The sequence below is a fragment of the Aristolochia californica genome, unplaced genomic scaffold (assembly GCF_029961685.1).
Source record: "Aristolochia californica isolate CCGP_79_NKW_82.1479 unplaced genomic scaffold, dmAriCali1.0.hap1 SCAF_4, whole genome shotgun sequence".
Classification (NCBI taxonomy): Eukaryota; Viridiplantae; Streptophyta; class Magnoliopsida; order Piperales; family Aristolochiaceae; genus Aristolochia; species Aristolochia californica.
The window spans coordinates 3,000,292-3,012,799 of NW_027182103.1; the positions used below are offsets into that span (position 1 = coordinate 3,000,292).

Below are 12,508 nucleotides of genomic sequence, written 5' to 3' on the forward strand. Positions count from 1 at the left end.
ATTCCGAGCAGAAATAGAAGAAATCGAAGCAGCCAAGTTTCTAATTTGCTACTAAGGAGTTCGACAAGGAAATCTTTGAATGAAACTTTATCAACAAAAAGAGAAGCTGCATCCAGATTACAGACAATGTCCATAGATCTAAAGAAACTGAAAAGAGTACTTCGTATAACCAAAAAATATTTACAGGATTAGCACTTCCTCACCCATGCACAGTAGCAGATCGATCAAGAGCTTGAGAACAAAATCTTTGAAATTGAAGCCGACCCATATGAAGAAAAATAACCATGCAGATTCAAATGCGAAAGAGAGAATTATATATGTACATGATTTTTTTTTTCTTTTTTTCTGTTTCTTCTATATGTTTTTCTTCTGCAACTGCGAGTCTTCTTCATTCTGATGTCGAAAAGATTAAACGAAGTCGTCTTCTTGTATATTACCGTTCATCTCTTTCATCTTCCTAGACAAAGTGCAGTGTTCACGTCCAGCCTCCAAGCGCACCCACCGCCGGCCATCCTCCAGACGTCGCAAGGCACCGTCAGCGAGTTCGTCTCCTTCTCGCACGTATACTGCACCCTTACACGACACGAAAACACCGGGACCTCCGCCTCCGGCAGCTTCTCCTTGGTCGCCAGCGCCAGAATAACCCCGGCTCTGCCCGTCTGCCCCACCATCCTCTTGTACGCATCGTTCACCCACCTCACGCAGTTCCAGGCATCTGTCATAAACGCAGGACACGTGTCAGCCTCCAGCCTCCACCGTTTCTCCTCGTCGCTGCCGCCCAGCTCCCAAGTGTCCGTCACGGACTCAACAGTCACGCACGACCACAACGGCCTCACCGGCTGCGGCACGGTCACTGCGGGGCTGACCGGGAAAAGCCCCTTCAACCCGATTGGCTGATACTGTCCGGAGATATTCTCGGACGACGAGGAAGAAGAAGCATAGGAAGGCGAAGAGTCATCCCCCGAAGGAGGCGGATCGTCCTTCCTTTCAGGCGTCAACGGCAGCAAAGGCAGCGTCACAACCGGGGAATGACTTTCCCCACCCTCGCTCCCGTCGCTGTTCATCGTCCCCTCCGGCGACGTCCTCCTCTGCTTACGACACCTCTTACTATCCCTCACGCCCCGCCGCCTCGGTCTAACAACACCAACTTTTCTCCCAGCGCCACACCGGGAGTCCGACCTCTCCAGCGGCGAGGACTGCAGAGGAGGAGCCCCCCCCGCGGCCGGCTTGGGCGCAATCGGCCGGTATCGGAGCATGATCCGATCGACCTTGGATCCCAAGTACCCCATTGAGCCAGCGTACCTCGCAATACAACAGCCACCTTTCCCCTCCATCTCAGGCAAGTGTACCTTCAGACACCGCCACAGGTATTTATAACAACAGTTCCGACTGCCACGTGACAGAGGGAAGCTAATGAGTCCGGCATATTAGCCAATGGGAGCGCGTCGGGTGGCAATTCGAAAGAGGAAAGCGACACGTGAGGGGAGGGGATACCGGGGGAAATAAGGAAAAAGATTAGAGGAGAAGGAAGGTGGATGTTCGAGAAGGGAGGCACGTGGACCAATGGGAGGAGGGAATGGGGAACCTACCGTTTTTTCTTTTTGGGGTTGGCGTCGCTTTCTATACTTAGTAGGGAAGCGGGAGTGGGACACTTGTTTGGAAGGAGAGCGACGTGGATCTACGGCGGAGATCGATGACGTCAGCGGAGCAAACAGATTTTTTTCCTTAGTTTGTCTCCCGAATTGAGGATTTGTCTCCACTAAGATGGATAAGATCCCCTCGTGTCCCACTCACGTGTGAGCCTTTTATTCGGATGTATTTGATACTAAAAGGGGGGTTAGTCAACCAATTAGAAATTTGATCTTCATCTTTATCTCATGCATTTACGTGATCTTCATCTTCGAAGGGTGAAGTCACAAAAACAACTTAATTGGTGAAACACATTGGCATCTTGATTTAATGTAAGAATGGTAATGGGACAAGTTTAATTTGAGTTGGGTTTTTCACAACGTGATAACACCTTATTACCTTGTGTTATGTCTTGTGTTTGCTCCACATTTTCCCTCGATGTACCCTATTGTAGGTGAAAGACCTATCATATTAGGTGACGTTAAGTGAACTTGTCCTTATGATCCTTATCCTGAGTGACATTTTATTCTCAATACACTTGATAGTTCTATATCAAATGGTTGGGCAAGTACCCCCATCTTTGCCAGGTTACGCAAGGCAGTAATATTATGAATCCCCCTTCAACTATAGCCTTGACAAACTTGGTAGGAATCATAGTTGATGTTGAATTTCTAGAAAAAAGAATATTTCATTAAATTGAGTACTGGAGCATTTATTTATAATAGAAGAAACAAGTAAAATCCAATTATAATTAAACTAACCTTGTCCTAGTTACACCCAAAGTTAAACACTAAAAGATAAGTCCTACAACAATTGAACAACTGAACATAAATAGAAGATTAATATAACTAAAATATCTTTAACTGAGATTCTTCTGTGAGACCTCATCTTGTAAAACTTCTGTAAGACTCCATAAGAATTTTGGCTTTGTAAGACTTGTTGTTGTGAAAAGTCATGTGAGGCTCTTCTATACCTGCTTTTCAACACTCCCTCAAGCTGAATTTTATAACTTCAATTTGTAATGAAAATAATTATTGGTATTCAATCTTTTTTTTCTTAAAATCAAATTCTCCATAAATGCAAAATTCTTAATCTTTTGTGTTCCACCCCTTGCTTGAATATTTTGGACACACAAAAATTATTACAACATGTGGAATAAAATACATATTTCTTATACTTCCTACTATTAGGAATTTGACTTCCTAATTCCAAACTAACGAGGGCAATACTAATAATCACGAAAGAAGGAAAAAAACAAACAATGAAAATAGCGACAAGATTTATACAGGTTTACCTCAAGGTGAGACTACGTCCTGTCTTTTGTCGTTGGAGTAATCCACTATGAAGATGAAATAGTTTACAAAGAGAAACCGCACACACTTACATGTGTTTTTCTCTAACCTCTTGGGCTGCAACTCCAGATGCTCCTTAGGATGATGATACTTGCTAAAGTGATAAAACCATAACAACGACGCCACCATATATAAAGAGAAAATTAGGGCAACTGAATTACAAGTGTGAAATCCCCACACTACTCTTAATGACACAACAATCAATATACCGCGCCAGAGGGTAAGGTATTAATTAGGCTCCACAAGTTAACACCTACTTCTCCTCCACAAGGTGGAAGGTATTGGCGTAATCCCAACTTAAAACAAAAATATAATTGTATTTATTATCTCCTCCATCAAGGTGTCTTGAGCATTAGAACTCAATCAGATATCGACTCTAAAAAAATAAGATGGGTGATGTATGTATAAAGAAAGTTTGAAACCAACCTCGTAGGATTTCAAACAAAAGTAGTGATAATAATCACCAAAAAGGATAATGTATGTCACTCAAAGGATGACGATAAAAACCCACTTAAGGGTACTCATAAAAAAATCTCAATGGACTTAAAACACCTATATGTATATAAAAAAAGAAACCAACCGAAGCAACGCACGAGAGGTTGGCACAAAGGGGTATGCAAAAGTCAAAAAAGGATGCTAGGAGAAAAGTAACCGATAAAAAGGAGTATGTGGGGAGTGTAACGAAGGAAAAATAACTACCTCGATAATAAGAAGGAGACAATAACGATATAAAAATAACTTAAAATTTTTGACCATGTATGACCTCAAGATAATTTCAGGAGGTGAGAAATTTTTTTTCTAAGTTGACGATGCAAAAGATATACAACCAATTAACAAAAACACGAAACTTGAAAATAACATTGACTACGAAAACTCTAATAATTACATAACTTAACTTACAAGTTTTTGTTTCCAAATTAATCAATCCATAAGAAACTACTCAACAAATAATCTCGAATACTTTCTAGATTCTACAAAATCAAAAAAAAAAACTTTGTATACTTTCCTAAATTAGACTTTACAAATATAAAAGACTTCTGGGATCAAAGAGGCTTCAAAAAAGAAGATATTGTTGATAATAAGAGAGTAAATAGAAAAAAAAGATTTTTTTTACAAAACTGACATTTGGTACTTCTGATACCAATATCTCCCAAAATATAGCTTAGAATCACAAACGGTTTGTATCTCAAGAAACTAGACTTAGAGAAATTTAATTTGATACCTAATTTGATACAAAGATATTCGTTCTTGAATCTTTTATGACCTCTTGATTCTCTTCGTTCAATAGCTTGACCCTTGCTGACTCCAATGAGAATATCTCCTTAAATAAAGACCCAATTGACATGATATTTTCTCCTTCTGAAACTAGACTTAAATAAATTTCATACAAGTATAAAATATGTTTATAAAATATAATTCTTTTGAGATAAATAATTTGATATATTTTGGACTTTATAATCTAGCTAAATTGAGTACTCTTTCTTCTTTAGCCAGAATGACCATCAATTCTTCCAAGATCGATATCTACCTCTAGAAAACTCAGATTGAGAATTGGTTGAATAGGTAAAAAAATAGACTTACAAATATTTCTTTTGATATATAATTCTCCATATAAAGTCTTGTTCTTAATGGTATAAAATGGCTCAAAAGTTGAAGTTTTTTGCTGCTGCTTGAACCTCTCTTGCAGTTTGACATTTCCTTTTTTGAATATCGATTTGTCTTTGTGGAAAACTCTAATTACAAAAATTCATTTTGTGTTGGAGAGTAGACTTGGGGATCTTTTCGTTCATATATAATTTGAAATATTAAAAGCTCAATATGGAGGTTCGAATGCTAAGAAAATAAACGGTATTGGGACTGAAAAGAGAAAAAAAAGAAAGAATACGAACCTAAAATACTAGAGATCATAGATAAAAAAAAAGAATCACTTTATCTTTGTGGGTTGACCAAGTAATTCACAAAACCTATACCATGTTGAATTTCTAAAAAAGATAAATACTTCACTAACTCGATGTAATTTGGGTACTTGAGCCTCTATTTATAATAGAGGAAACAACTAGAATCCAATTACAATTACATTTCTTTTATTCCAGTTACACCCCAAGTTAAATGCTGAAAGATAAGTCCTACAACAATTGAATAATTGAACATAAATAGAAGAGTAACATAACTAAAACAATTTTAATTGAGACCTCCTCTTGTGAGATTCTTATAGTACTCCACCATAAGAATTCTAGCTTTGTAAGACTCGTTGTTGTGAGAGTCATGTAAGACTCTTCCATACCTGCTCTTCAAAAGTTGATAAACACACATGAAGGGATATTTTTTTTGAATCTGTTTGTGCTGGTTGTTTTAATTAAAAGAGGTAAATTTACAAGTGAGAGAATATTTACTAGCATTTCACACATCTAAACCATAGAAACGTGCATCCAAAACCTAATATATAATTAATTAAAGTGACAAATAGAAATGGCAAAGAGTTTCAAGCTATCAAGACCTATATATATACAAGCTAAAATATTTAAGATAATTAAAAAAAGGAAAGACTTGATATGGTTGAATCAAGTTATAATCTGAATATTTAGTGACTAGCATTAGTGAATATTATATGAGTTATACCTGCATGTCTTGAAATATTGCCTACTTTTACCTATAATACTCCTCAATGCAATTCGGTTGTTGTTATATATAGATATGTTCTCAACCAGTCAAAATTAGGGTTAACTGATAAGTTTAACAACAGGAGCATAGTGATAGTTTTGATAATATGAATATTAAATTGAGGAAGTACATTTTTTTTATCATCTTTAGGTGACATATATAAAGGTGCACTAATTTATTTTGGTACCCAGATACTCTAAATATTAAGTCATTGATAACAGAAATTGTCAAAAAAGAGTTTAAGAGCATAAGGTATTCCTCTTTTTTTTTTTATCTATTTCTAGTTTTATTTTTTTTAAGTAGGTAGTGTACTTGAATTCCGAATCATCGAGAAAGCTATGATCAGACAAATATGACTAAAGATATCTATACTAAAAAGTGCTTTTATTTGTGCACCCTTTGAGGATTATCATATTTTTGTTTGACAATATTGCTAATCGGTGCAGCCTAGCATACTTTATCACTTGTTGCCGCTTGATAGTGGATTGGACTAATGTTTGAGAGAGAGAGAGAGAGAGAGAGAGAGAGAGAGAGAGAGAGAGAGATGTGAACACAATTGATAAGGATAAGGTAGGCTTGCCCATGATTTTAGGGCAAGAACGTAAGCGCCACAACTCCAATTGTAATCTTGTCTTCTCTTCTAGAAAATGTCTATTTTAGGTGAAGACCTAACAAGAAGACTGCAACTATCATCCTTATCCTCTATAGACATGAGTGCTTCCCATTTTAGCATTTTCAGGTTGTGTTATCATCATATAGCTGGCTTATCTCTCTCTCTCTCTCTCTCTCTCTCTCTCTCTCTCTCTCTCTCTCTCTCTCTCTCTCTCTCTCTCTCTCTCTCTCTCTCTCTCTCTCTCTCTCTCTCTCTCTCTCTCTGTTGCTATATGAAATTTAGGTCCAAGACATATCCTAAAATAATATCTAATGAAGTTAAGAAACCCATTTCCTTACTAATAAATCTGTAACCTTTTTATTCATTTAATTTTTCCCTACTTGAGCATTTACTTAAGATTAAGAGAATTTTTTAACCCTTCAAAATGGTTAATAAGAGCTCCTACATGGAGGAAAGTTAAATGGACCTCTTATTGCCTCTTATAGGTAAATAAATAAAAATTAATAATCAATCTAATATATTAATATACATATCGGTAAATTTTTAATCAAATAAAATGTCAAACACAAAATTGCTATGAAAATTGCCTCATGCTAAAAGTATTATAGCATCAACTATCAAATACTTATTCAAAAAATTTCTATACGGTTTTCTAGCCCATCTTGGCAAGAAAATCTTACTTAGAAAATTATATGATTTTTTAATAAGAATTTTTAATTATAAAAACATTTCTAAAAAACATGAGGCACTAATAGTCCCTATATTTATACTAAAAATATTTTTTCAACATTTATTGAAAAAAACACTAATAGTCTCTAGAAACGTATTTCTACTAAAATGTCTTTTTAATTTCTTCAAGAGCCACAAGGGACAAAAATATTTTTTTTTTAGGGGGGGGGGGGATTATGTCTCCCGACTTAGGTTGACTTTGGACTCTAGTTTTCCGTCGAGACGACGTAGAGCAAAGGCATGGGGTCGGCGAGGACCTGTCATCGGGGATGGAAGTGTGGCGACAGAAACAGAGGCGAAGAAATTGGAGGAAGAGGAAAAAGTTGGCCGGCAAGGAGCTGTCGACGGCTACAGAGGCGGACGGGAGGGGCATGGCGTCCCTCCCCTCTCGCTCCCACTCCCGATCCGGCTCCCGCAACTCACGAGACCGTTAACGAGCCGGCTTGCGAACTTTCGAGCCGAACCTTGATTCGGTCGAGCTTAGCTCGTTAATTCAAACGAGCCGTATCTGGATCTCAAACTTGGTTCAAGATCTAGGTATACCGAATCAAACCGAGCCGGCTCGATTCGATGCCACCCCTACTTCCAACCCTTAAAAAAAATAAAAAAGTATTTTATTTACAATGTTATATTCATTTGACCATCACTATTTTAACTTACTGGTTGAACTAGTTGATCAATTGAAATTGACCACTTCTACTATATGGTTATAGATTCAAACAATGAGATAATAGTGAGAACAAGCAGCAATCATCGAAGCTCTACTAAAAATATATGATAGAGATAGGTTTCTCTCTCTTCACTCAAAGTTCTTGATATGATTTCTCACTTCCCAGTTTACTTGGATTTTTCTCTAATTTATAGAGACTCAACAATAACATGATTAAATTCTAAATCTTTTTATCCTTAAATACCATCTAGGTTTCGTCTCTTTAAAATCAAATTTAATTACTTAAACTACTTAAAAACTTTAGTATATACTGTATTATACAAATATTTTTCTATCATTCTCACTTTATATCATGTTTATAATAAAAATTCTCAAGTGGGATGGCATCCCATTCATTGGACGAGTCCATTCACTAGCCTAAATAAATAAAAAATATTATCATCAATGCATTCATATCTATCAAAAACAGTTCTAAGTAGAAATGCTTTCAAACTGGACTTGCTTTCTTTGAAGCTTGAATTGCCAGGTTGAAAATTATTGATTAGTGTTCAATCATGGGTCTTGAATGCCACAACGAGAGACAACCATGCAAGCAATGTATTTGACTGTAGGTTCATCCTAAGCTGTGACATGCCAAAAATAATATAAAAATGGGACAAATAGATATGGTTATAAACTGGGCAAGTTTAAAAAGACTCATTAATTGTCTCTATTGTTCATGAAGAACCCTTAATCTTTAATATTAGCTTGAGAGAGAGAGAGAGAGAGAGAGAGAGAGAGAGAGAGAGAGAGAGAGAGAGAGAGAGAGAGAGAGAGAGAGAGAGAAGTTATTAATGTGATTGGTCCCATGAGTAAGAGTCTAACAAATTTCAACAATGTAAAGTCACACTTGTTAAAATTAAATGAAAATAAAGGAAAATTTTGACATTGTTCAATCATATAGCCCCTGGTGAGAAAGCAAACAAGCATTATTGATATCAAGATTTTAATCAAATGATCCCAATCTCCTTAATTTCTGCAGCCAATACTAACTAAAATCTATTTGCCCTTGACTTTCCAAACTACATGAAATTTACTAGACCAATCCCTTGAACATATAGGTGGCATCATCATGAAACCTAGGTAGTGGCACTATTAAAAGCATAAAACCTGGTTCCCATGTGTTACACCATGAGCCTTAGCAATGGGTGGAAAGTGTAGTGGGATGGTGGGGGTACTCTATCTACTGTCAAATACCAGTCGCCTCATTGGGCAAGATAAAATAATCTCTAAAGCTGAAACACAAAGTCATGTGTTCACATATCACTGATATGTGACGTTTATGCATGAATGTAACGATATAATACATATGTAAGGTGAAAATGTATAGGAGTAATCCGATACGAAAAGTTATTTGGTACGAAACACTATTTCAATTGTCCGATCATGATCAACGGCTATCTCAGCCGTCCGATTATGAGCAATGGCTAACAGTTAAGATAACCGTTTCGTATGTTTTACACTAAATAACTTTTCGTATTGGATCAGTCGTTATATCCGAAATACTTACATACTATAAATGTCCACTAAGCATATAGATTAGGGACAAAAACGATATAAAAATGACTTAATCTCAGCATATTAAAGTGGGTACAATGATGGAGGAAGCAACTGGAGGCATTCAGAAACTTTGTTTGATGAACCAATGGTCTCATGGCTTGGTAACGTCCGCAGTTGATCCACTCAACAAAAGATTAGCATCAGATACGATGACTTTTGTTTCTGTGGGAAAGAGGACAATGGTTTTCTTTGTTTTCATCCTCGTCCATATCTGAAAGCTTTTAGCAGCTCAAAGATATCAATTTGAGCAGTGAAAGTTCGGCAGAAACTGACAAAAATTTGTAGATTTCTTCGTCCACTCGCAAACCCCATTGGAATCACGGAAGACAGAATTACTTGATATGGTTGTTGTCGTTTTCTTCTGAATAATACCTCATATGAGTCCAAACAGAGTTTGAATGAACTCTTATCAATGATATGAGTTCCATTTACAGTAAATTTCGAAAGCGGTCTGAAGAGCTCTCTCTTTTAATCTCATATTTTTTATAAACTCATCTTAATGTCTTACAGTAAATGAGTTTTTTTCATTTCTTTTTCGTATATCGATGGATACCGAGGATGAGATAAGGTACCAGACAATGCAGACAAGGACAAGGTTGTAGTGCAGGCCTTTCGGTGCCCAGGCAATCAGCCAAGGATCACTTCAAGATCTACCATCACTATGATTTGATGGGCAATTCTTTGACCAAGACAATAAATAGTTCAAATTGAATTCCTCCACTCCATCTCTAGAAAGGTTCATTTCATCTGAGTAGGTGGGGAGTAGTGTCTGTTCATTGGATTTTTCTTCTATTTTAAGCTTAAACAAGAGAAACCTTGGGTGGAGTTGGTGTCTCTCTGCATGGTTTCAATTTATTTCTTTAATCACGTATAGTTTGGTGAGATTTTATGAAATATCTGGGTCTCTGTAGGGTGAAAACCCACCATTTTCTGAGTTAAAGCAGATAAGCATTAGATCTGAATACTCTTGCAGCATATTCTGTTTCAGCTTCTAACCCAAGAAAGTCAAATCTAAGGCACTGGAATAACTACTGGTTGGCCTTGGGCGAAAATTATTTGTTTAAATTAGCTCCAAGCCACCTTGATCCTGGAATGCTTGCTGACACATTCCTTTTTTTTTTTTTTTTTTTTTTTTTGTTTTTTGTTTTGTCAACTTAAAAAGCTCTTGTATTTTTTTCTTCACACTCCTCTGGGTGAAGAAAAGAATATTAACCTGTAAATGGTTGAGAGATTTTGATACCCATCTGGGTGACAAGCAGCTTTGAATATACCAATCTGAAGGCCATATAGATCAAAGCAATGACTGCAACCACCAACCTGTCAAAGCCACACTTGTCGAGTCTGGGCTGTGATCTTCTTTAATAAATGAAGAACGTTTAGTTTAAGCCTCTTAAGTCTTCATTGGGTAAACACCTTTCTTGAATTAATTTTTTAAGTCAAAGATATTGATGAGATCATATGGTCTTTAATGTTAATCCATACTTCTTTTGACACAAATCTACTCTTTTGTCTGCTAACATTTTCTCAACCACAGGAATAATAAACAAAGATGTGGAATCTCTTACTTTTTCACTTTCACTTTCTCCTCTCTTGTTTCTTATTAAACCCTGTTAACGTAATGCATTTAGGTCTCTCCTTTTTCTTGTCGATTCAGGGTTTTCTGAGTTGTATTCATGCAAGACTGGTACGAATCTATCACCTTAATCTCATCTTAAACTGAATCATGTTTCGATAAAAGAGACAAATATCGGCCGATGTTAACTTCTCTATTATTTATTCATAGTAGAACAATTACAGGGAGGGGTGGGCATAAGTTAGGTTGAAACGGGGAACTTAATCCGTCTTAAATGAATTTGGAGAAGAAAGACTTGGTGCAGAGATGAGATTTGTGTCTAGGCAGCCCCAAGTCAGGCCAAGTCCATTCGAGTTGCAGTCTCGACTTGGGTGATCCAACTCAGAATTTCAGAACCCGAGTGAGGCTTACATTCAATGCTTGTCAAAATAAACTGGTAGAAGATGAATGATAGACATTAAGTGAAGATAAGGAACCTGTGAGATTTTCTGAGATGGAGATCAAAACCAGATGAGATAGCAACCAGGGTGATTGATCTATTTACGTGAGATTTATGTGAAAGGAGAATCTAATCACCGTCTCTTATCGAGACACGTCTCAAAGAACACTAAATAGACAGGTGGGGAGAAGGGTGGAGGACTGTGTCATCAAGGTGAAGCTCATTAATATGACCTGAGAGAGAGATATAATTGGCCGGCAACCTAGAATTAGACCAACTGCACTGAAACCGACGGGCACCCTTATGTCGATTTCAGTCTCAGCCACGTAAAGAGAGATATAAAGACCAGAGAGAAAACAAGCCACTGGGCGGAAAAAAATTCTTGATCTCCTGCTCATTACAGGTTCGTTATTGTTTCACAAGCTTCAAGCTCTCAGAATTAATCTGCTCTTTAGATATCCATGCAAAACGAAGGCGATGACGATATCCCATGCTGGCTGAGGCCATTTCAACCTAATCTTGAAGGGATATCTTAATGCATAATATAATAAAGTAGCAAGGTAGCTTTAATGGGAATTTAACCAAAAGCAGGTAGGCGTGACACTCAAAGAACTCATTTTATGAGCACAGCTTCCGTTTATAGTAGGTACTTGTCAATTTTGTGCTACCCTGGTGGAAGCAGGGCCTGAGATGTTTGTTTCAGGACGGTGGCTTGTCGCCCAAGGGGGAGGAGGCAGCGGGTGATCTTGTTTCAGATATATATCTCTAGCAGTGATCCAATACGAATCCTGATTTTGTGCCAAAAATACGAAATCGCATTTCTTGCGATTCGATCTTGATCAACGGCAGAGCCTCTCCTTCCCCATTTTTTCCCTTTGTTCTCATTTCATCCCATTCGCCTAACCCATTCGGACGTAGTCACCTATATATATAGAGGGGTGATCCAATATTGGTTGCTACCATGTATATATTAGGAATTAGATACCCTAATTCAATACTATTAAGAACAATAATAATCGCAGAAAATAAAATAATCAAACAGGAACATACAATTTTTAAACAGGTTCACCTTAAGGTGAGACTTCGTCATGTCTTTTCACTACTGCAATCATTCACCAAGATGAAGAAGAAGTTTACAAGATAAAATCACACTCACCATTTTATCTGGGTTTTTCTTTAACCTCTCTCTACCCAACTCATGATAGTCAATCAACCCTAATAATGATGTCCCCTTATGCTAGGA

At 37.2% G+C, this 12,508-nt stretch overlaps 1 protein-coding gene across 1 annotated transcript; it reads right to left on the bottom strand.

The window, feature by feature from the left end:
* Positions 1–357: 357 nt before the first annotated feature.
* LOC137962188 (uncharacterized) lies at positions 358–1,334 on the bottom strand. Its single transcript, XM_068808919.1, has one exon. The coding sequence runs from the start codon at positions 1,332–1,334 to the stop codon at positions 450–452; it is 885 nt and encodes a 294-aa protein (XP_068665020.1). The 3' UTR covers positions 358–449.
* Between the last annotated feature and the right edge of the window lie 11,174 nt (positions 1,335–12,508).